The following is a 26,105-nucleotide window of genomic DNA, read 5'->3' as shown; positions in this document are numbered from 1 at the left end:
GTCACCCTTAGTCCTATCTAGGGCGAGGAGGGTCCGTGGAGATTTCAAGTGGCAACAGCTGTTGCCTCTGCCGCTCATGAGCGGCCTTTAATAAGTCCATTTCTCGTAATGTATGCATAAAACGAGCCTTATCTCTGTGGTCTCAGTGGAAGGGGTTTAATGAAACCGAAGGGCTGCAGGTTATGACGACGCCTATAAGATTACAGGTTACAGTCAGGTGCAGCCCCTCAGCACGTAAGAAGGTTATTAACCCGTTGCCTGACGATATTAGAATTCCCGGAAACGGAATATAGAAATGTCATTACATTTTGACACATTTTTGACATGTTGACCTATATTTATTTTCTCTGGGTTTCTTCGTATGCTCGGAGTTCACTGACCTATACGTTGAGCTAGATATACGTGGAATTCATTTTTCATATCTTGTTCATTTATTTATTGATAACTTTCTTCTGTTCCTTCTATGTGTTCTTATTCTACTCTGTGGAAACTTGATTAACAAGGTAGTGGCATTTCTGGTTATCCTTATTTAAGGTGGGGAAGTCATGAATAATAAGGGTAAAAAGACCGCATTTTTATTATACTGAAGACGAAACTCATTACATAGGTTTTTGCGTTTCATCATAAGCTACAGAAGGATTATCACGGCCGCTATAATGCTAACATGGTGAAGATGGGCATCATTACAGAAACTGACACTCTACAGTGGAATTCGTGTTCGTTTGATCTCGTACCAACAGCAGGAACGACTTCGAGAGCGAATTTACTCAGCCGGGGTTCCGTCTGGTCCTCGTCATTCGGGGGTTCTTCCTCTTTTGGGGCGCTTTTGGGCTCCTCTTTTTCTTCGGGGGTTTGTCCTTCTTGTTGCCGTCATCGTCATCACCGTCGTCGTCGTCGTCATCCTTGTCCCCACTATCATCATCATCATCGTCGTCGTCGCCATCGTCATCTCTGAAAATTTCATTCATGTTAAACGGGTTGTCATTAATGTCCTGACTGGCCTTTGGAAGATGCCTGAATAAATTTCTCGTACACACACACACACACGTATATATTTATATATATGTATACATATAATATATGTATATATATGCGTTAAAAAAATACAACCGGAAGGGAAACTTGCATAGGAAGCAGTTGAGTGCTTGTGGGAGTGAATTGGCATATATTTGTAAGTACGTAGAGTATATGTGTTTGAGCAATGCAAACCGCGTATGACCAACGTGATACCGCAGTTTTGTGCACGTGGCATATGGAAGGGCCATTCCGGAAGTAGCCGTACAAAGTAAGGAATTAACTAGGAAGTTCTATAAATAAATAAATGGATAGATAAGTGAATAAATAAATAGATAATTAAAAATATATGTACACATGTATGTGTATATATATATATATTATATATATGTATAATTATATATATATAGTATATATATATATATATATATATATATATATATATATTATATATATATATATATATATATATATATATATATATATATATATATATATATATATATATATATATACATACATATATCATTAAAAACAAACAAAATCTATTCAGATTTCTAGAAAGGATACATGCCTTACCAGGCAAAGGATTCATAAACCAAGTGTGGAAAATCATAGGAGGCTCAGGTGAGAAAAACACCGCGCAACCATTGTTGGCATTTAGATAGTCGTTGCGATCACTGCCGCTTCGAACAGATTCCCAAGGTCAGAAGCAAGTCATATAGTAGTGGCCACGAAAATTTATGCCAGCGATGCTCGTCATTCATGTATGATCACGCCTCCAAGGACTGACTTGTGTTCGTATTTTTGATGTATAGTTAATTCATTAGATAAAATTTTATTCTGTCATGTCATACACACACACACACACACACACACACACACACACATATATATATATATATATATATATATATATATATATATATATATATATATATAAATGTGTGTGTGTGTGTGTGTGTGTGTGTGTGTGTGTGTAAAGCATTTTTCTATCAGATCAATTTAAGTAGGTGTTAGACACACGTGTGTGTATCCAATGTCCAACGTGAACTCGTTAAGTAATGAGCAGGTACAATTCTATAATCAAGTCTCTCTCTCTCTCTCTCTCTCTCTCTCTCTCTCTCTCTCTCTCTCTCTCTCTCTCTCTCTCTCTAAAAAAAAAATTAGTAATCAAACGAGGCTAGAAATCCCTGTCCGGTGGTAATTACTCTGGTCATAAAAATACTTTAAAAGTTGAGCAGACAAATAATTATCAAAGCTCTTACCACACTGATGAATAAATAAACCACATTTGAATAACCGCTTTAAAGCACTATCGATCTAGTGCAAGCTGCAATCGGTGATAATTGACAGATAACGAATGAAGTAACTTGTTATCTAGAAAACGGAAGTGCTTCTAACTTTGTCAGTTGGATTACAGAAAGCAAGAAGCTGTTTTCATTCAGACTGGGTCCTCATAAAGTTCCGCTAATTTCAGGTATTGCCAAGTGAGGTATTTTGGTCAGTTAGCATAGCAATGAACGCTTTATGTCAGCTGACACCTGAGCGATTTCGAGAAGTGTGTCCTTGAATACTTGGCGGAAATGAAGCGTGCGTCACTGTTTGCAATTATGTATCCAGATATATATATATATATATATATATATATATATATATATATATATATATATATATATATATATATATATATATATATATATATATATATGAAAGATAGTTTGTCACAAGTTTACACTTGCGATGTTAAAATCTTCCAGGTGACCCGTTAACATCGAATTCACTTTATTTCGGGAATAGATTACGCCCAATATCACTGCTACGTATGAATCGACCCAAAAAGGTGTATAGCTTGTAACTCTGGTCAAAGGAAAGTGCGCCGTCATATAGTAATTACCTCTGGATGCAATTAACTTCGATTGCATAGAGAATTCAGCTGTAATGGGCAATTTGAGGTCTAGTAGTTGATGTGATTGATATGTATATATGTATGTATGTATATAAAATGTGTATGTATGTGTGCTTGTATGTATGTATGTAATTATACAAATATACATACACACATATAATTATATATATACATATATATATATATATATATATATATATATATATATATATATATATATATATATATATATATATATATATATATATATATATATATATATATATATATATAGAAACGCTTAAAAATCACCGCCCGTTAAATACCGGTTCCATACCTTTTAATCCTGCCGACCGATCTGGGTCCTCTGTGTAGTTCCGCTTCGTCCTGGTCAGCCAGTTCGTTGTAGTCACTGACAGCTGGCGTAGCGGATGCGATGCCAATCACGGCCAGAAAGCCCAACAACACTAAGGCGAACCTGATTGGTGTTAATATGTATATTTTAAGTCTCGCAGACTTTTTTTTTGTTTTGGCTAAGAAATAAGTATGAACAGAAAATGACATTTGCTTGTGTGAAATCTTTCGGGACGAGGATGAGCATGGGTGAGGATGTAGTACATTTGTAGTACACCTGTACACAGTTGCAGGTGTTTGTGTGCGTGTGTGTGTGTGTGTGTGTTTGAGAGAGAAAGAGTCGAGTATTTACACAGTGAGTTCGTAGTTGGCATAACCTCACTCATGCATTTATACACATGCACGCAGAATGAAGTCAGAGAGAGAGAGAGAGAGAGAGAGAGAGAGAGAGAGAGAGAGAGAGAGAGAGTCGATTCCGCAGGGTGATAATATAGTGGAATGCGATTTGTCTTGGGTATCTGCTTTCATGTTCATTCACTCATCCGTTTTCATGTTCATCCAATCAATCACCTATTCATTCATTTCAACCGCAAATATCTGAGCAAATGAATTTTTTTGGTCATGACCTTGCGATTAGAGATAAGGGCGCATTCGGCCCATGACCTTGCGATTAGAGATGAGGCGCATTCGACCCATCAATGCGTGACGTGACACACCCCCGGGCCCCACCCCCTACCAAGCTATTCCCCACCCCGGCTCGACGCTTCTCTTATGGCTTTTTTATGGCTAGAAACCGGATGTCTGAAAGGTCGTAAAGGAACTTAATGCATCTGAAAACAACTTAGGATGAGAGGTATGCCATTTGCAATTGTTCTTTTTTTCAACATGTTTGGTTTCTACTGAGTGAGTGTCCGTATTAACTTAATGTTTCTTAAACCCTTTACAACTTTTGTGAGGATGGCCCACGCAGATGAGATAAAAAAAAAAAAAATAAGCACACTAGGCGTCCCCAAAAGAAATTAGGTAGACCAAATAAATCTGTAAAGGAAGCAATTTCATGAAGTTAGAAGAATTTCTCTCTCTCTCTCTCTCTCTCTCTCTCTCTCTCTCTCTCTCTCTCTCTCTCTCTCTCTCTCTCGTAGGATGTAACTCGTGTTTTATACGGAATTGTGCGCAAATTAAGTTTCAACTGTTGAGGTAAAACCTACAAGTTTGAAATATATATAGTTTTTGTGAAGCTGAAATGCTTTTTAGTTTTCTGTAAAAGAAAACTATTGCCCCGGCTTTGTCTGTTCGTCCGCCCTCAGATTTTGAAAACTACTAAGGCTAGAGGGCTGCAAATTGGCCTCATTGAAGGTACTAGCGAAAGAGGGATAATAACTACTCTTAGAGTTAGTGAATTGCAATAAATAACTTGTAGAAAGATGTAAATCGCACTTAAGGCATCCTTAGGACTTAGTACTTCAAGTTTAAAAAGATGAAAGTTGTTGATTATATATTATGCAGTACACTTATAATCATTAATTTCTTGAGCAGCATACCGGCTCAGCTGATACTCTATTTCTCAAGTAGTCGAAAAGCACAGTTTATTCCAAAGAAAAACACTGCAATTGCAGACTTTAATTTTTTTAAAAAACTAAGTCTCTGCTTCTCACCTGATCTTCATGTTCGTAGCTGCTTTCTTGCCAAACGGAGACCAGAAGGGCACAGGGGTATATCCTTTGGGCACGAGGCAGAGAATGAAGGAGTGTAATGGGGATGGGTGTATATATACCGATCATCCAGTAAAGCATCCGCTTCGCTGAGAAGATGCCAAACGTTGCCATCTGACACCCATTCTGGGCATCGACGATGACGACCATGCAAGCATTATCGTCATGACCATCGTTATCATCATCATCATCTATAGAATTTTCCTGTAGGTGATGAATCCTACGGTCAAGTTCCATTCCATTCCTGTCGTTCCGTCTACCTGTCGAATTTACCCTATAATCACCCTTGGTTGAGATTCATTCTTTCTCTCTCGCTCTTACTGTTCAGACCAACATTATCTTCCAGGGAATCTTCCGTGACCTTTCAGTCCCCTTCAGGGTCCACCTTCAGGGATCCACCTATCGACTGAGCAAGCACTCATCACGGAAATTACCCCGTCATTCCCTTTGAGTCATATTTATCTCCTGTCCTGAGCCATCCTTTGCGGAGTGTTCCATTCGTGACTCTGATGCATCATGCCTATGGCGTTTCACAGCAGGGTTTTGGCGTGACAGTGCTTAAACAAGGCTTTTTTATTTTTCTCGGAGCAGTTAATGGACGGGCAGTTCTTTCTTCTGTTGGATTTTGAGGTATTTGGTATTTCTGAAGCGAATGGGTCTGTGGTAAATGTACGTCAATAGACGTATTAGTGTATACGTACACACTAAGAATATATTTACTGTGTATATAGTATGTATATAGTATAACACACACACATATATATATATATATATATATATATATATATATATATGTGTGTGTGTGTGTGTGTGTATTAATATACATATATATTATAAAAATATAAAAATAATTTATGTATTAATTTTATTATTTGAAAATTCAGATCTAATAAGTTTTTGAAATATATATATATATATATATATATATATATATATATATATATATATATATATATATATATATATATATATATATATATATATATACATACATATATGCATATGCTTAATTACAAGAGGTAAGAGAGTTAAGAACTGACTTTGTAATTCAGGGATTTAAATTATAACGAGGCGGCGAGTAAGAGACAAGTTCAAGGTACTCTAATTTATTGACACCAAATCTCTGACAGGTCAAGAACTCTAGCGAGCAGAAAAGTAGAATTTGACATTAGAAGAAATCAGAGGGACGTTTGTATACAGTCAGATGTGTTTTCTCACACCTGAAGAACGGTTAACAATTCTATATACAAATTAGGAAGAGGTTTCAAATACATATGGTTAGAAAGCTTGCAATGCCTTACATACATTAGTAATGACAGCTCTGACAAGGACATAAAGCATCTTCTGAAAAATGCATAAAAGTTGCTTGAACCAGGAGCGCTGGAGGTGTGCTTCCAGAGAGTCTCGGTGCGTCGTCACGTAGAATTTTTGTTTTTATAAGCGAGGCTGCCCCGAGGGGTCCCGGCGACAGGTCTGAACCTCACAAGATCTCCTGAGTTCCTGAAGATTAGCCTTTTAAATATCATATACCAGATAATTTGATCATAGAAGTTCCATTGCTATTTCTGTTAGTTTGTGAGATTGAGGCTTCTTTTATTTTCTTATTCCATCATGGATCAGTAGATTCTGGGCAGAATTCGCCGTAAAAAGGTTTGCCTTCCGGATAATCTTTTTTAAAACTATAAAGGATGTCAATCCCTCTCCCTCTCTCTTTAGACGCTCGCTGGCACAGAAACTCACACAAATATAAATATATAAAACAATAGGCGACTCGTATAATAAAATGGTAAAATAAATGTAATAATGCATTGCTGATGCATCAGGAAATCCTGTAATTTTTTCCAGGTAACCGATAGCACATACACACACATACACGCACGCACGCACGCACACACTCTCATACACACACGCACACATATATATATATATACATATATATATGTATATGTAATGGTGTGTCTATGTGTGTTTTTTAATATGTATAGATTATATTACATTAGTTTTAATTGCTCACTCTTCCTTTATCTTTATAGTTTTATAAAACATTCAACCCGACAAGTCAAGTATTTGAATAAACCCACTTGAGGTCTTTGCACCATTCCTCAAATGCCATTCTTAGATTAGATACAAACACAGTTGTATATTCTTTTTTTTTTTAGATAGATAAGTATGAAAAGTTATTGACATATTAAATGACGATATTCAATAGTGATAAAAAAACGCATGAACCATGTTTGAAAGCCATGATTACGAGAGAGTCTTCTAAAGTTACCAGTCGTATGTGTCACAGCGAAGTAGCTCCTAACAGTCTGATTAAGATTTACGTTAGAGTCCTTCACATTTCCTCAAGGATAGGTATGGAAAGCTACCTGCAAAATTCAAGATCTGCGTAGGCTTAAAAGGTGTTCTTTAGGTCCTCGTGGGACTGTTTGGGCGTTTCACTGTAAAGCTTGTTCGAGAGTGTTTCGAGTAGTAACGCTTGTGCTTTCCTTCATGAAATAAAAGCGACAGGAAAACTCGCTTTTCATTATTTCAAACAGGGAGACGCTTTTCATTTTCCATTTCAAATTTTGTAGAACTTATTGATTGCTCCGGGACGTTTCATATGAATGTACTCCGAATCCAATCCTTCTCTATTATTATTATTATTATTATTATTATTATTATTATTATTATTATTATTATTATTATTATTATTATTATTATTATTATTATTATATTAAAATAGTTTAACCAGACTACTGAGCTGACTACCAGCTCTCATAGGGCTGGCCCATCCTCCCTCTAGGAATGCTTTCCCAGTAGGAGCCAGGGTACCTGCAGCAGGGAGGCCCTCCCCTGGTGCTGCCTTCCTATGGGGGCCTCACTACAGCAACAGAGACAAAGCCTTCCTTGGGAAAACTCACTCAGGGGGGATCCCCACCTAATCTCTTTCGATACCTTCCTAGAAAAGGACAAGGCACCTTGAGCAAGGAAGCCCTCTTCTAGGGCTGCTGCTCAAGGAGTGAGAGAGGGCTCCTCCCAGGGCAGGAGGCATCCCAAGAGAAGGGCCTCACCCCAGGGGTGGAGACCAAATCTCCTTAGGGAAGAAATCCCTTAAGGGTTGCCTTCCCAAAGGGAGCAAGTGCAGCTCCCCCAGGAGGGCCCACTTCAGGGGATGCCTTCCCAGCAGGAAGGTTGGCTCCTGCCAGGCTGGGAAGCATCCTAGAGGAGGCTCTCACCACAGGGGTGGGGGGCATAGGGTTCCTGGGTAAGGGATCTCATGAGAAGTTTCAAGCCCCACAGAGCACCAGGACACCCCAGGTAAAGGTAGACAAGGATGTGTTGTAGTGTTAGGAAGATGGAGTAAAAAAGTGGGTGGCAATTGAGATCCAATTGCATAACAGAAGATAGGAGAATGGGGAGGTGCGCGTGAATGGGGATAACATAAAAAAAAAGAAAGTAAAAACATAGAGAGGAGACTGTAATCAAGAACTTAGGGATTAAGAAGTTGCTTAACAGGGAAAAGAAAAAGACTAAAAAACAAGTGGATCTCAGAGTAAAAGATGTAAACCGAAGGATGTTTTCTGAAGTGATCGCAGTCCCGTTTTGTAGGAATGAATATTTGTAGGGAGTTTTCGAATGTGGAATTACAGCGGGGAAGCAGAGCTGACTTTCACAGCTTTGAAAGAGTTTTTATAAGATTGAGTTTGCGGGATTGCAAGAGGAATATTTCTGTACAGTGGCGAGTGTGACTAAGTGGCTGAAGGTTTTTATATGGTATGTCCAGATAAGAGAAAAGTTCTGCAGGAATGGTTGAAATGTATAATTGTCCCACTGTATGAAGTTGAAGGTGGTGGATGGCACTGTATGAAATACAGGGGCATTGTGTACCTTTGTACATCAAGGAAAGTATATGAAAAGATTTTGATTGAGAAAGTAAAACAGTTGACAAAATGACTGACGGGCGAAGACTTGTGTGGGTTTAGGTGAGGAAGTGAATGCGTGGATCGGATGTTTATCACGAAACAGTTGTGTGAGAGGTTTGAAATTAAAACCAGGAAGCTGTGGACATAGAAAAAATTCTTATGAGCAGAAAGAGAGAGGTTGGTGAGACAGTATGGCATAGAAGGTAGCTTGTGGAGAGCGATAAACAGTTTTTAAGATGGGAGGGAAGGCTGTAATAGAAGAGGAAAGAGAGGAGAATGCCTAGAAATTGCTGGATAGATGTAGCGAAAGATGTATTGGAAAGAAAGGGCGTTGGAGGTGAGTGGCGCAATGTGTGTAGGGAGCTTAGCACGCTGCTGATGAGCCTTCTGTGTTGATGATTGATATGGCTAATTCTTTGGAAGAGGTTATCTGTAAAGAAGGTTCATCCACAAATCAACAGTTGGAGAGTGAATGGGACGGTGACTATCGTATTTTTCCTCTGGGACCACATAGATTGATAATATATATATATATATATACATATATATATATAAATATAAATATATATATATATATATATATATATATATATATATATATATATATATATATATATATATGAATGTATGTGTGTATGTATGTATGCATGTATATTTACATATGTAAACATCGTTATCAGATAAGCGTTGAGAAAGAAACATCGTTAATTTAAATAGTTTACTAATCAAAAGAATTGAACAGAAGTAAATTAGTTTCATTTGTTGAATTTACCAGAACTGAACACTCTTTCGTAAACCCAAAAAAGCAAATAAGCATTATCTTCAAAAAGCTGACAGGTTAATATACTATAGTTACTAATTCTGATTTTCCGGCTACTTTATTTTATTTTCATGTCAACTTCCTCATCATAATCGCTTTTGCTGGAATGGTCGTTATGGACCTTGTCATGTACTGACTCCTAATATAGACTCTCTAATCTGAATCATCAGTGCTTTCATCTTCGAAGGAGTCATAGCTCTCTTCCGTGCTCTCTTCCTCACTGCTGTCCCCAGATCTGTTTTCACCCAACCTGTCTTCGGCGGACTCGACGCTGTCTTCGGAGGACTCGACACTGTCCTCGGTGGTTTCTTCACTGCTGTCCCCAGATCTGTTTTCACCCAACCTGTCTTCGGCGGACTCGACACTGTTTTCGGAGGACTCGACACTGTCCTCGGTGGTTTCTTCACTGCTGTCCCCAGATCTGTTTTCACCCAACCTGTCTTCGGCGGACTCGACGCTGTTTTCGGAGGACTCGACACTGTCCTCGGTGGTTTCTTCACTGCTGTCCCCAGATCTGTTTTCACCCATCCTGTCTTCGACGGACTCGACGCTGTCTTCGGAGGACTCGACACTGTCCTCGGTGGTTTCTTCACTGCTGTCCCCAGATCTGTTTTCACCTATCCTGTCTTCGACGGACTCGACACTGTCTTCGGAGGACTCGACACTGTCTTCGGTGGTTTCCTCACTGCTGTCCCCAGATCTGTTTTCACCCATCCTGTCTTCGACGGACTCGACGCTGTCTTCGGTGGTTTCCTCACTGCTGTCCCCAGATCTGTTTTCACCCATCCTGTCTTCGACGGACTCGACACTGTCTTCGGTGGTTTCTTCACTGCTCCCTCCTGACCTGTTGTCAGCAATTCTCTCTTCGGAGGACTCAATGCTCTCTTCGGTAGTTTCTTCACTGCTGTCATCCGTGCTTTCATCGGAACTAGGAGTCAAACAGAAGTCAAGATAAGTAATTTGTTCGTGATATTTTAACATTTGGTATTATCAACAATAAAATCTGACTGATAGTGTCACTTCGTTCCTGGAATGTAAGTGCAGTAGAGATAATAAGTGCTTTTGCTCATGGCTATGAACTATCTTTTAGGAAGGCTTTTTTTTTTTCAGCGTGATTTCGCCAATTACATGAATAGGACTAGGGTGAAGTGTAGAACTGAGGATTGATGGACTGAAGTGAAGCCTGGGAAAATGTGTTAATTATTTAAATCCAAATGCCACTCGGAATGTACGATTTATAAAAATCACTGATTACTCTTTAAATGAGGGTAAAGGTACCTAGGAAAGAAGAACTGACTGGATATGGTTGCTATAGAAGCATATTTACGTCATTTGTAAGGGATATATTCAGTATGCCTATTCTCAGGAGACTGGAGAAATAAATTGATTAAAAGCCTACTGATGGACAAGCTGGTTTTAGAAGAGGAAGTTATTATACAAGTCAAATATTTGTGTTAAGGCACACTGAAAATCCCCTTTGATGTCTTTCGTCAATTGCGAGAAGGCATTTGGCAACGTTCAAAGGCCAACATTATTGAAGGTTTTGCGCTACTATGGCATTCCTGTTGAACATGCAAAACTAATTGAAATTATACATAAAAACAGCAGATGTAAAGTTGATACTGATAGGATCTTGTTAGGTGATTTTGCATTTTTTTCACCCTATTTTCTTGGACCTTTTCTAGACACGAGTGCTAGAATTTCACGAGGGCCCTTACTGTCACCCAGTGCCAGAGGCAAAATGATGGTTTAAAATGAGAAATGAGGGGCTTTGTAGTGAATATAAGGCTTTAAGAAGATTATCAGGAATCAGATGGTGGGATAAAGTTATAAGTTACAGGGAAATTGCTGAAATTCTAAATGTAGACGAGATAAGGATTGAATGGGAGATGGAGATGGGCTGGGCATATCCTTTGTGCGTGTGATAGTGCCAGCTGGGCTCCTTTGGTCGCAAGAGGAGTTAGCAGGCCCAAACCTACTCGGATGAGAACTTTGAGAAGATCAGCTGCAAATGATTGGAGATTTGTGGAAGGTAAAGCACATGAAAGACACGAGTGCTAGAATTTCACAAAGGCCCTTGGCGCCATCCTGCGTTAGAGGCGATAATGATAATTTAAAATGAGAAAAGAGGGGGCTTTGTGATGAAAGATTCACACGATTCTTAATGAATAAAAGAGAGTTAACGTGATGTACTTGAAGAGAAACAGTTAATCTTCCACAGGGGTTGGGTGGATCAATATGCTATGATTGGTTGTTGTACACAGGTTCAAGATATGGATTGTCAGATCTGCATCATTGTCGGACCCAGGCCATCGCACAACTGGGCCTATCCACAAATGTTTAGCCACGTTCTTTATTTTAGTTTTAACTTTCTTCTAGTTTTCTGTGTCAAATAGGTGTGTATGTGACTGTCATGAGGCACTGCTTCTTTTACAAACATGTATTATTTGATTTAGGGATTTAATTCAAGTTCCTATAGGCCCACATGTTCTGTATATTCCTGTTCTTATGAAGTAACCGACGTTGTCGTACATCGTGCAGCCCTTTTACCTTAGGAAAGCAGTCTAGTTTGATTCAGTACTAACTTTGTTAATGTTGTTACGTAATCAGCAAGGTAACTCACCGGACTTGAGGAATAACCACGACATCGTTGAGTCTCTTGGCCATGTCTAAGGCTGCTGGGATGGCGGAAGCACTGGCAATAACAGCCAGGAGGCCCAAGAGTACGAAAGTGACCCTGCAATGAAGTTAGTTTTTACGATGATGCGTTTTTTCTTGATTTTGAGAAATTAGGTGACTGAAGTGCGTGAAAAGATATAGTTTTTGAATGTCTTTCCCTTAAGGGGAAAGAAGTGGAAACCTATATGGAATTAAAGAAAGTATGTTTTAGAATTACGAGTGTCTGAAAGACACCACAGGGAGATAATTTTTTTTTTGTCAGTGATAAAACAATCTGAAAAAGAATAATGGGGTAAGCGAATACCGGAACATAAAGAACTCGTCGCTTAAATCAGGAAAGAAAATTTTTTTTTTTTTTTATTTACGTCTTTATCTCTGGCAAGTCAATGTTACTGACGAAAAACTGTTTTAGCATAAGTTTTGTAACTGCTTCTGTCTTTCTGAAATTTAGACAATGCATATGAACTGGCATTTCAAGTCGGTAACTCTGCAGTATTTCACAAAGGACCACACAGGATAAATATTCATCATCCAATGAATATTTATCCTTTATAACTATAAGATATCACGCGTAGTATCTGACACACAAAAATGGCATTTAAATAACATATGTTTAAGGATCGACATCCCTTCAAAAACAGGAAGTGACAGAGAAGGGAAAATGAGGGAAAAAACTATGATCTGGAGGTAAATTTGAGATGGACAGATGCCCGGTAGAACGGACGACCTCTTATTTTTATAGAAGAGGAAGGAAAGAGGAAGTATGAGAAGTGATGAAAGAGTAGATGCCAAGGTAGTGAAGGAGTATTCTGCTGAGGAGAAAGAAAACAATTCCATTTTTTTTTATTTCTTTATGGGAATTGTTTTCATCAGCAATTTGAAGGTTTTATTCTCTTGTTGTGAATAATAATAATAATAATAATAATAATAATAATAATAATAATAATAATAATAATAATAATAATAATAATAATAATAACAGAAAGGCTGCAGAAGGACGTGTAGGGGCACAAAAGACCAGCTCCTGATGGACAAAATGGTCATGAAGAATAGTAAGAGAAGGAGAACCAACCTAAGCATGGCATTCATTAACTACAAGAAAGCCTTCGACATTATACCGCATACGTGGCTAATAGAATGCCTGAAAATATATGGAGCAGAGGAAAAAACCACCATCTTCCTAAAAAATACGATGCGCAACTGGAATACAGCACTTACAAGCTCAGGGATAAGACTAGCAGAGGTTAACATCAGAGGGGGAGTCTTTCAAGGCGACTCACTGTCCCCACTACTCTTCGTAGTAGCCATGATTCCCATGACGAAAGTACTGCAGGAGATGGATGCTGGGTACCAACTCAAGAAAGGAGGCAGCAGAATTAACCATCTGATGTTCATGGACGACATCAAGCTGTATGGTAAGAGCATCAAGGAAACAGATACCCTAATCCAGACTGTAAGACACAAGATCAGTCCCTAAGAATCAGATATGTCCAAAGAACAATAGATGGAAATAACATCTCACCCATATGCAGGAAGCGCAATATGAAAGACGAGACCATAAACCACGCACCAAGCGAATGTCCAGCGCTTGCACAGAACCAGTACAAAAAGAGGCATGATTCAGTAGCAAAAGTCCTCCACTGGAGCCTGTGCAAGAAACACCAGCTAGCTTGCAGTAATAATAAGAGGTACGAACACCAACCTGATAGAGTGATAGAAAACGGTCAGGCAAAGATCCTCTGGGACTATGGTATCAGAACAGATAGGGTGATACGTGCTAATAGACCAGGCTTGGCTCTGATTGACAAAATCAAGAAGAAAGTATCACTCACTGATGTCACAGTACCATGGGACACCAGAGTAGATGAGAAAGAAAGAGAAAAAATTCGTAAGCATCAAGATATGAAAATAGAAATAAGAAAGATATGGGATATGCCAGTGGAAATTGTACCCATAATCACAGGAACACTAGGCACGATCCCAAGAACCCTGAAAGGAACCTGGAAAAACCAGATGCCGAAGTAGCTCCAGGACTCCTGCAGAAGAGTGTGCTATTAGAAGAAGCACGCATAGTGAGAAAAGTGATGGATTCCTAATGAGGCAGGATGCAACCCGGAACCCTACACCATAAATACCACCCAGTCGAATAGGACGACTGAGGAAATAAAATATAATAATAATAATAAAGTGCAGAAAGCAAAGGATTTCATAGTTTAGAACGGAATCAGATTAAAGAATGAAAGTGATAATTTATGCTGGTGTTTAAGATTTCTGCACAGGGATTTCAATAAAGAACTGGTAGAAAATCTATCACTCAGGCTTCACAATATTGAGTTAGTGAAGTGTACCAACTTCCCGCGTTGGAAAGAAAGCTAAGGTATTTTCATTCCTGAATTTGCACAGAGAGAGAGAGAGAGAGAGAGAGAGAGAGAGAGAGAGAGAGAGAGAGAGAGAGAGAGAGAGAGAGAAGACTGGATCTTACCTCATTTCTGCGGTTTATAGACGGCTAAGCTTCAGAAACTGACTTGTTGGAAAAGCTGATGGTCCTGTCCGACTTGAACGAATTCTGTGAGGCGTAGCGTCTAATGGCCCTATTTGTGTATATATACCACATGTGCAACGGGCCAACCATTTTGAGTGACGAATGCTCTCAGGTGCAAACGATGCCTCGAAAGCAAAGGAACGAATTTATTTCTTGACCGGGGGTAGTTTCTTGTCGGTGCAAACCGGAAGAATGCGAGATACTTATCCCAGTTTTTTAAAGCTAAAATTTTACATGGGCTGAAAAATGTGTCACTGTGAATTAATATTATTAGGAAAATCTGTACCTGACAACATCGTAAATGTGACATGTGAATATTCAAACACTTGTGGAAGCGCGTTAAACTGAATGAAAAATTTTCAGTAAAAAAAAAAAAAAAAAAAAAAAAATAGACCAATGTACATCTGCTTTCACAGTTAAATCGAAAACTGGCATAACTGATAAAGCAAGAGATCAACAACATCACGAATGATTATGATAATCTTTATTTGACAGACCACTTTGGGGTATCTTTCGTTCAAGATATTAGCAATTTTGATTACGCTGGCTTTAGCGTCCGTTTTCTCGAGGAATCGGTCTATTTCTTCCTTGCTTAGGCGTTTGTGGGTATTTTCCTTAGGCTACGAGAGAAAGAATGCGGGTAGTTACTAATCAAGAATTTATTGCCAGTTGTTTAATAATCTCTTTTACGCCAATGGTGATTTTAGCAGAATTAATGGAGGGTGCTACTATGGGACTATGCAAAGATGATCCACAAAGCGGTCGAGTCTCGTCTACCGTATACTTGATCCCAGTTAACAAAATCTGAATCTGGTTTATTTTTCTATGGAAATTTCGAATCGAACTGTTAGCTAGGGTAATTTATGAAATGGCGTTAGTCCTATCGGTAAGAATTTTAAGACTCTTGATATTAAAGGCCTCAGATGGAGCCTTCCCTTGACCCTAGGATTGAAACCCTTCTGATGAATGGCCTGGTCATGTGTGTGACAGGTATCATCCTAAACAGCCACACAATTATTAGTCCCACTTAACCATCTTCCGTCAACAGGGAGCTTGAAGTAAAAGGCGATATTCGGATTCTTCAGGGGAACCTGCTCACAGTTCTTGGGATCCCCCCCCCCAAAAAACGTTTTTTCCTAAAGTTCTCGTTCATATTCTCGCCATACATTTACTTATTAACTTTTTTTTTTTTTTGACTGACGCTTTCTCTTCCGCTTCCCATTATTTCCATTCATATAATTTTACTTCAGTTACGGTTTACCATGCCGGTGCATCACAAATCCTCTTCTTTGTCCCTTAGGAAAGACTACAGGTCTTTCAGTACACTCTGCCATCAGAGTTTTGAACACTGTCTTATAAAAATGGGGTTCATCTGTTTTCTATAATCAATTCTAATGTTTTACATAATTCAGACTTGGCTCGGAAGGATCAGAGGCTTCAGAGAGATAGTCTATAAATTCTCTATTTTTTCTATGATTGCGAGTGCATATTTGTGTCATCAATAGTTTCATACTTCTTATCCCTCCCTGTTTGGAAGATTGTTCTCATGTTCATGGGCTGGTTCTCCTGTCTCTCCTTCTCCCAAGGATGGAAGTATTCCATCTCGACCTCATCTACTGCTTCTCCTGAGGTCCGACACTCGTGAGAGACAGTTGGTGACATCTCTTTGTACTGATGAGCTTTGCAGCTCGCCTCTGCTTTTTTTTTGCTTTTGACTTTTGTAATCTTACAGCTTTTCTGAAGCGTGACACTCGATTGCATCTGGGTTAAGACCGCTGTTTCACTACCGTCTTATTTTGTTTCCGTCAAGTGTAGGCATATGTAGTCCGTTATATTAACTCCATACGTACACAAACACGCACACACACACACACACACACACACACATATATATATATATATATATATATATATATATATATATATATATATATTATATATATATATATATATATATATATATATATATATATATATATATATATATATATATATATATATATATATATATATATATGTATCCAGACACATGTAAACATTTGTCCAAACATACATTTACCTCTCCATAAAACTAAAGGGAAAAATACTATTGTTTTTAAATTATTAAAGCTTTCCTCACAAAAATTCTTTGCTTCTGATTGTTATAGAGGTCATGTTTTGTCTATTATTTGATTATTATTCATAACTGTGTTTTAGTTTGTGTTTATTTAATTCATTTCATTATTAAGCTTAAATGCTTGTAACCTTCAGCTTTATCTTGTGATTATCTACAAATGTATTTAATTATTAGCTTTGGCAGATGAGTTTTGCGATAATGAAATAGTTATGACGCATTTTCAGCTTCGAAGATGGGCTTATTATGGTTTCGATTACTCTATATTTGGTCTTTAAGTAATTTTGTAAACAATGCGTCACCCTGGAAGATATTCGAAGGAGGAGAAAATTGTTAGGCGGATTTTTAAAATTTTATTTTTCCTTTCCTTTTCCTATTTTTTTGGACTTCTAGGTGGGCTACATTAATAGTGAATTGTACTTCTAATTTTAATGTTTTAGAGGCAAAGGCAAAGGAAGTGTTCAAAACGAGCTAAGTCCAAGAGTATAATTGGCTGTTGATGGCCTGTTCGTCTCTGTCAGTGGCCACAAACCAGAGATTCACACCAGACCTCTTATTAAATGTACTAACTTCCCACTCTTACTGGCCGCTCTAGGGCAAAGGGAACTTGCTGGCATAAGACCTGTTCAATCTAAACCAAGCCAACCAGTCACCGACTTCGCTCCGTTAGTGTTGACTTTGTTAGATAAGACGTTAAAACAAAAGTATTCGGAGAATTACGCATTCGTGAGGCGAACAGTATATTTTTGCATTGTTACTGTTTATTTATGATGATTGATTTTAAAAGTTTTACTTGTACTTTAACTTGTTGTGACTACTGGAATTAGATATTCTGCCAAATCGCTTTGGACAAGAAAGTCACCAGCTCTAGGCACAAGTGACAGAAGTGTGTTTTTTGCTTCTCCATTTGCTGGATCGCAAAGGAAAGGTCATGTGGAACATGTTAACTCTCAGTTATATTGCCCCTGAGTTTTGCGTTCACTCGAAAACCAATTGCTTTTGCACAGAGCGTTAGAATATTGCATTATGTTGCAGCAGATGCAAGGTATCATTAGAGCTCAGTGACATAGCTGCAAAGGTCTTTAGGAGGCAGCACAATATCTGCTAAAAACTATTAGAATTCTGCATAAAGGCTACAAGGTTTATTGGAAGGCAGTACAATATCTGTAGCTGATCTTGCAGTAAAAATAATGGCGGGAGGTGGTTAGAATGCGGTATGATATCTAAGTAGGCTCATTGGAATATACTAATATCAGTGATTCCCAACCTTTTATCTTGGAAGAATCCCTGGAACAACTTTTCATATCCCGGGAACCTTTAAAACATACACACACACACATATATATACATAGAGCTAAGAAATTTCTTAATATAAGCAGGTAAAATCTTACATTTAGATCAACGTCATTTGTATTACATAATGAGTTCTTGCAGGACCCCTGATAATGGTGAGCGGAATCCTGGTTGGAAATCGCTGGAGTATAGAATAAAAAGATCCACGGATAATAAGAAGTACCTTCGAAGAATAATTAATATACTAATAATAATGGCTGGGATTAATAACTCGGCAGTATCGTCAGAATAAGCATTATAGTGGCGGAGGCCATATTCGGTTATTCAGCATTCATACCGTAGGAGTTAGCGGATTCACAGGTCTTTTTTTTTTTTTCTCTCATTATCACAGCTCATTACCACGTGAGTCATGGGTACATCTACATCTCATAATCTCATAATAATGTCTGCAGTGTGTCGTGCCGAGTATTTCGTTAGACTGTGGCTCAGGGTATTGCTTAGAATTCTTAAAAATACCCATTTTTCTTTCTTGAGCGTCGAATTCAGGTTGTCTGACTGGAAGAGATTTAGTTTTGCACTAAAATTAATTCTACTATCTGTTATTCTATTCCTCTCTTTTTACAACTTACTTTAAAAATTTGTGGTGCGTTGAATTTCATAAACTTTATGTAAAATTTAATCTTTTCTTCCATTTTACAAAGTATATTTTCGTTTTTTATAGTTTCCCGATTAATTTCGTTGGAATCTGAAATCCCCATTTCATTTTTTGTATATTGTGATAATTAGACAATCATTAGTGCAGACACTAATTTCGAATTTATTTTGTTTTATGTTAATGCAGTTTGAACTCTGCCGACGATGAAATCGTATATTAATCACTTATCCACGAGAAAAAGCTTCTCCGTGTACCTAATGATTCATCAGACGATCAGATGATGAACTCTTGGTCGCTGAGGGAATATTTGACGGAAGGGTGGTCAGCATGATTCAGAAATGTTTTGAGATGAATAGGTATAGAAGGATGTTGCTTAATGGATATTCCTTAGATGTGACATCAGGCGAATGTTTTTACGTGAAACCTGGACTGAATCCTGAAAATGAAATGCGCTTAAATGGGTCATTATAAATTCGTTTTTATTGTGAGGCAGGTGTGGGGAACTAATTAACTCTGGAGTTTTACTCAAATTCTGGGAATTTATGACTGAAGAATCCTCATGATTGGTTCAGATTTACTTGAATTTTCAGAAAGAGGCCAGATGTTTTGCTGGTGTGACGCAGACTGGGTTGTTATTACATATTTATTTTGATTCATTATCGGAAATGAGGTTATTGAGACATATCCAAATAATCTGAATGATTATAAATCTAGCTTTTATTGCATGACTGATGTGTTAATTCATAAAGTGGTACCCAGAGTACACTGGGTTGAGGTCGAGATTTGACCTGCTTTTCATACAGAGTGCCAAGATGTGGCACCTGAGCCCAGGCCACAGAGGGTTCCCTCCCCCCCCACCAAAAGAGGCAAAGAAAATGGAGTGCATGTGATGGATGTGCCACATTGGCAGTTTTGCAACTATATGCATGTTTGGTGTATTGCGTTAGGTATGTGGGAAACTAATAATAAAGTACATGACTGATCATCACCTCGACTCGGTTGGTTACAGTTTAAGGTGCTGAGGCGGTGTTGAGTCACAGATACATAAATTTTTTAAAAAGAAATTGTTTTTGTTGTGACATCAAAATTGCGACTGTTTCATGCCCTTACCAGACTTTTTCTTGTCAGTGCTGGTAAGATACTAAACGGTGAGAGATTGTGGCAAACCCGGGTGTATATATGCATAGCAAAATAATGGCGTTCATATAAAAATTAATATACACAGTTTCAGAAAGTGGTAATGAATAATTATAAGTTCTATGCGGGTAAACGTTGATGTGCAGAATACAAAAACAATGAGATAAACAAGGATATATATATATATATATATATATATATATATATATATATATATATATATATATATATATATATATATATATATATATATATATAGAGGACACAAAATAGGAAACGTTTTCAGACACACATTGAAATTTACAAGAGCAAAATAGTTTATATAGAGACATCTATTTTTACTGACAGAAATATATTAATGTATATTAATGTATACGTTCATCAGTTGAATGGTCCGTAAAGTATGCAATTTCACTGTTTGGTTGTTGGTCAAACACACTCGTTATTTTGTAAATTAATTAACTGCTTGTGTGTTTTTCACTGCTTGTTGAATGCACATTTCACTCCTTGTTGTAGCCTGTGGTCAGACATGTCCCCCGAACCTGGAGAGGGTGATGGCGATGGGGTATATGGGGTGTCCCTTATTCTTCAGATACCCAGACCTTGTTGCCGTGTATGAATATTATGAAACCTTTTTTCTTTTTACGCTGGCTGATTGGGTATAACGGGGTCAGGAACGTTGCATCTTGGAGCTTTGAAATGTGCGAACCACTTTCTGGATTCTTTCCAATTCTTCATCCGGGTAAACGCGATTGTCAGCTGGGAAGAATTCCCCTAGAATGCAAACGACCTGGATGAATACGTCCTCGGGGAGAAGGCCGAATCGTTGTCTGAGGGGAGGGGATTCCCAGATACCAGGTCTCTGTGCAACAGGTCACTATGCCTCTTTGGTACCTGATGCAATGTTTTGCCAATTGTTTTTACATCTCTTTGCACAATGCCATATGGAATTTTTTTTTTTTTTTAAATCAATTTGGTTGTTGTTCTGTCTGATGAATGAAGAGTTCGTGGACGATTTAAGATACTTTTCTTCTACGGCAGTGATTCTTAAACTAGGGGGCGCAAGCAGGGTTGCCAGATGGTGCGTATTATTTTTTTTTAAATTTGTGATATCAATTGCAAATTTGCCAAAAACATTATCACTGCTTCCATATGTTTTCTAATTATTATCTCAAAACATGCGAAAAATTGAAAATATAATCAATTTTCATTTCAAGTCTTATTTATGAACTGAAATATAGTACAGTGCATACTTATAAAAAAATTTAACAGCAATGAAACAAAAATCTATCATTCATCCATATCTTCATATAAGCAAATAGGCAACATATTGTTTCTAGTTTATAGTTGGCAAAAATTTCCGGGGGGCGGGGGCCGTGGGATGTATATATAATGCAGAGGGGGGCGCAAGGCAAAAAAGTTTAAGAACCAATCTACGGGGTTCTTGGCACTGGTGAGTGTGGCTGGTGCATGATGGTGTTTCAGAGGAGTGCGAAACAAAAAGGGGATGTCTTCCCATTTCAGGTTTGTCATGGCAGTGCGGTGGTCATGTATTTCGGGATCTTGTTGTGGGGCGTCGACGAGTTATTCGTTGCTTATTTCAAGTTGAATCTCGCCAGTTTCCGTTCTTGGTAATTCATCTGCTACAGGGCTTTTCTACCGGGAATGTGTTTTATCGTGAACGCAAATTTAGCAATGGATGGTAATTGACATTACTGGCAGGTTGAGCTTGCAAAACAGCATATGCATACACACACACACACACACACACACACACACACACACATATATATATATATATATATATATATATATATATATATATATATATATATATATATATACACATATGTGTGTGTATGTATCATGATGTTTTGCATTATATACATATACTCGTATATATGTATATAATGCAGTAAAGGACGACAGTCGAAAGGCCTCACAGCACTCCTTTGTTTCCCTTTCCTACGTGGATTTTGTCTTTATATTAGAAATTTATATAGTATATATATATATATATATATATATATATATATATATATATATATATATATATATATATATATATATATATATATATATATTGTTACTTGTCAGCTGTGGCCGTACAACGGACTACTATAAAATGGTTGACAGTAATACAAAAAAACTGAGAAGAATGGAAAGATTGGGCATACTAAGCTTAATCATTTCCCTTCGCCAAGCTACTGCAAGGAGTAATTATACTCAAATAACAATTAACAACATTTACTTAACAAATAATAACAATAGCTCACAAATTAATCGTAACTAGGGGCACACATCTCCTAACCAAATAAGAGCGATATGTAATTATTTAACGGTGCTCTAAAAGGTGAGATTCCTTTGTTTCATTGCACACGGAGGGCTCCATCAACGAATGAAAGTGAGCTGAGATGTGTCCTATGTCACACACGATAAAGACATCCCTCTGAAAGAGAAAGGTGTCAAATTAACTATAGGCCTAGCATGAATTAAGGCCCAAACTATATGCCATCGAGATATCCTAACTCACTACAATATCACGCCTGAATGCTTAAAGATTTCCCTAACCAATCGGAAGGGCTCAGGACGGCACAGCCTGTCAAAAGACACTCTGCTATCACTTTTCCTAATCTGGAAATTAAGTAAGATTGTTAACGACGGGTGACAGTGGCTTGGAAGAGGGTAGACTAGGGAAAAAGGGGCGGTTACAGAGGTGAATGGAGAGAGAGCAGTGCACGTGGTGAATAACAGGATTTACTTGAAGGGGTTTCATTAAAAACAACAAGAAATACTTCAGTAGGAGGTAAAACAGGCCGCCAAAATACTCAAGTTCGTTTTAGGCTTACCGTAGGAGTCCAAAGGAGTGATCCAGTAAGGTTATCCTGAACTGAGATACGTGGCTGGAGCTGAGGTGGCGGTCCTGTGAAATGTACGAGCGGGAAATGGGAAACCGCTCTCGACAATAGCCAAAACAGGAGTCAGGGCGAATTCGTTATGCTCATGGCTGAACTGCGAGGCCGGACAGCCTTAGGGCCCAATATGGCCACTGTCCCAGGTAGGTTTCTTCCAGTCCTGGCATCGCATACCTTTGCTCTTTAAGGATGCAACTCTGTTGATCCTGCTCCATAAACTTTAACGCATCGGTTGGTACATTTTCAGACTCTAATGTAAAAGATAACGTAGACTGACTAAATAACTTATGTGATATACAGATTCATAGTGATTCAAAACTTTTGAACTTTGATGTTCATCGTTATTTACAAAAGAACATATTGTTGATTTGTAAATTTTCTATCGCAGATTAAATGGACTGGTGGTCGTGGGTTTAGATTTTGTGTTTAGTAAACCTACCAATATTCCTGCATAATCTCCATTTTTATTCCAGCCTCTGCAAAAATATAAAGAAATCAGTATTCACATATATGTTTGTAGGCGTTACTTGAATGTTGCTTGCATTTATAGATGATGAAATGCATATAAATAGGAATAAAGGCAAGAATATACTAAGAATACATTATACGTCGCTCTAAGTACTGGAAGAAACCAGTTCTTACAGATAAAACGAACAAATGAACAGGCTACCCAAGGAGAATTTTTACTTTTCCCTAATATTACGGAAAGGAACTATGACCTTGCAGTCTTAGGAGACGATATTCTTTTATTAGACTGTAATGGCTTAGAGCTTTAATTAAGATGGTAAGTAAATAAAAGATAAAAACTAAGTAAAAAATTCGACGAAGTTTCTTCGGCGCAATTGAATTTTCTGTACAGCGTATAATGCTGTATGAAACTCAGCCAAGTCCCTTGAAACTCTCAGCAGCGGCCCATGAAGCTTTCAGCCACGACCCGGTGGTGGCATGTGTTGTTGGAATCTATAGCGGTGCCAGACGCACGATCATGGATAACTTTAACCTTAATCAAAATAAAAACTACTGAGGCTAGAGGGCTGCAATTTGGTATGTTTGATGATTGGAGGGTGGATGATCAACATAACAATTTGCAGCCCTCTAGCCTTAGTAGTTTTTAAGATCTGAGGACGGGCAGAAAAAGTGCGGACGGACAGACAAAGCCATCTCAATAGTTTTCTCTTACAGAAAACTAATGAGATGTTGATGATATTTGCTAGTACCGCCGACCCTGTACTCCCATGAAGTAATAACTTTAGATATATTCCACATTGCCTTGAAAGCTTTAGAGTAATGTGGCCTCTCGGAACAGTATAATGCAACGAAAAAGCATTTGCAACCAACCCTTCTAACAATACCAACGGGTGCATACATCAGATCCCAGACAATTCATGTGACAAATGATTATTGGTCAAACTGGAGAATCAAAAGAGAAAGAGAATTGAACAGGATACAGAATGCATAAGATATGAATAGAATGACTGTATGATTTAAGTTCATGATACCAAAAACACTTCAGCCATCAACAGAACAGTTGTAACAGAGTAGGCTTATCCTAAAAATATGATGGAGTCTTGTTTCATAAAGAGGAGTTTTGAGAAGAATATGACCATCAGCTAGGGTGTGCATAAACAAAATTCAATTAATCCAAAAGTAATTTGCGTATCGCGTAGGATTTTAAAGATCGTAGATAGTCTAGCCAAAGCGATTACAGAACGATATGCCTATTAACTTTTCGTTAGATAACAGCGCAGGTGTGATGGCAGCTGTCCCTCGAAGAGCAAGAGGTGTCAATGGCTCTCTCTCTCTCTCTCTCTCTCTCTCTCTCTCTCTCTCCATCGGTCATAAGTAAAGGTTAAAGGTTACTCCAGCCTTTTCTTTCCTACTGTTGACAGGTTTTAACGGTCAGCCTAAATAGTGTGAAACAAATCAAGGGGCAGATAATTTTTAACTCGTAGTACGTGAAACTCAGTACATACATACACTTATGTATACTTTATATATATATATATATATATATATATATATATATATATATATATATATATATATATATATATATATATATATATATATATACAATATATATATACATATATATATATATATATATATATATATATACATATATATATATATATATATATATATATATATATATATATATATATATATATATATATATATATATATATATATATATATATATATATATATATATATATATATATATATATATATATATATATATATATATATATATATTGCTTGTAATCTCTGAAGTATTTTTTCACGATTGAATACTGTATGTGATTTTTAGTCAGTGGGTGATAATAGTTTACTAGTTCGTTATAACTATCAAATGAGAAGTTTTGCAAAATTGGAAAAAATTACTTGTCTTCAAAATGGAAATTTTAGTATTGAGCAAAAAAAGTATTAAACTATATATTGATTTTCCACATAAAAATAAAAAAAAGAAATAACTCGACTAACATTAAGGAAGAAAATAAAAAAAATGAGGGTTTGACCCCTCATCTATCGAAAGGCTTAAGAATGAAGAAAGAGAATCAATTAAAACTTGATGCTTTGGAGATGTTGGGAGGACCTACCACTCATAAAAAATTTAACCGTTTTAATAATGAAAACCACATTTCCTGATTGGTACTGAATAAGCTGAAAGAAGGAATATATATTCATTTGTTCGGCGTCAGGTCATTTAGCATGCAGTGGTAAAGCAACCACCCCCCTAAAAAAAAAAAATTAAAACGTGACATCTTAACTTGTGTCGCTCTGCATATGATGACTTCTGAGAACTTGAAAATTGAAGTACGCGAATTAAACCTTTTTTTCATATAATGCAATGACAAAGTATAAAACAAAATGAGTAAAATGCGTGTGTTCTCAGGGTATCAAGAATCGGAAAGAAAATGAACAAAATATAAGAATGCGATGTGGTTATCAATGTTCGCCTGGAAAAATTCCTGAGAGCCGGATGTCTTGGAGGCCAGCCCTTCAGTTCCTGATAGTACTTATGCCTACTTCAAGTTTTCCGGAATAGTTTTTAGCTTGGGGACCCCTCCT

The 26,105-nt window shown here is 37.5% G+C and overlaps 3 protein-coding genes and 1 long non-coding RNA gene across 4 annotated transcripts in view; 1 reads left to right on the top strand and 3 right to left on the bottom strand.

Moving 5' to 3' along the window:
- The window catches only part of LOC136829271 (cubilin-like), a 174,353-nt gene that overhangs the window by 6,368 nt on the left and 141,880 nt on the right, over nucleotides 1–26,105 (top strand).
- On the bottom strand, nucleotides 560–5,053 carry LOC136829269 (calsequestrin-2-like). Its single transcript, XM_067087608.1, has 3 exons — nucleotides 4,912–5,053; nucleotides 3,240–3,380; nucleotides 560–951 (listed from the first exon to the last, which is right to left on the bottom strand). The coding sequence occupies exons 1-3, from the start codon at nucleotides 4,920–4,922 to the stop codon at nucleotides 768–770; spliced, it is 336 nt and encodes a 111-aa protein (XP_066943709.1). The 5' UTR covers nucleotides 4,923–5,053; the 3' UTR covers nucleotides 560–767.
- On the bottom strand, nucleotides 9,581–14,983 carry LOC136829268 (dentin matrix acidic phosphoprotein 1-like). The gene is made up of 3 exons (XM_067087607.1): nucleotides 14,858–14,983; nucleotides 12,320–12,433; nucleotides 9,581–10,624 (listed from the first exon to the last, which is right to left on the bottom strand). The coding sequence occupies exons 1-3, from the start codon at nucleotides 14,860–14,862 to the stop codon at nucleotides 9,850–9,852; spliced, it is 894 nt and encodes a 297-aa protein (XP_066943708.1). The 5' UTR covers nucleotides 14,863–14,983; the 3' UTR covers nucleotides 9,581–9,849.
- LOC136829108 (uncharacterized) lies at nucleotides 22,347–24,999 on the bottom strand. Its single transcript, XR_010850294.1, has 2 exons — nucleotides 22,965–24,999; nucleotides 22,347–22,564 (listed from the first exon to the last, which is right to left on the bottom strand). It is a non-coding gene; the product is annotated as an uncharacterized lncRNA (long non-coding RNA).

This window comes from Macrobrachium rosenbergii, chromosome 44, assembly GCF_040412425.1.
Source record: "Macrobrachium rosenbergii isolate ZJJX-2024 chromosome 44, ASM4041242v1, whole genome shotgun sequence".
NCBI lineage: Eukaryota > Metazoa > Arthropoda > Malacostraca > Decapoda > Palaemonidae > Macrobrachium > Macrobrachium rosenbergii.
This window is presented reverse-complemented; position numbering and strand designations above follow the sequence as displayed.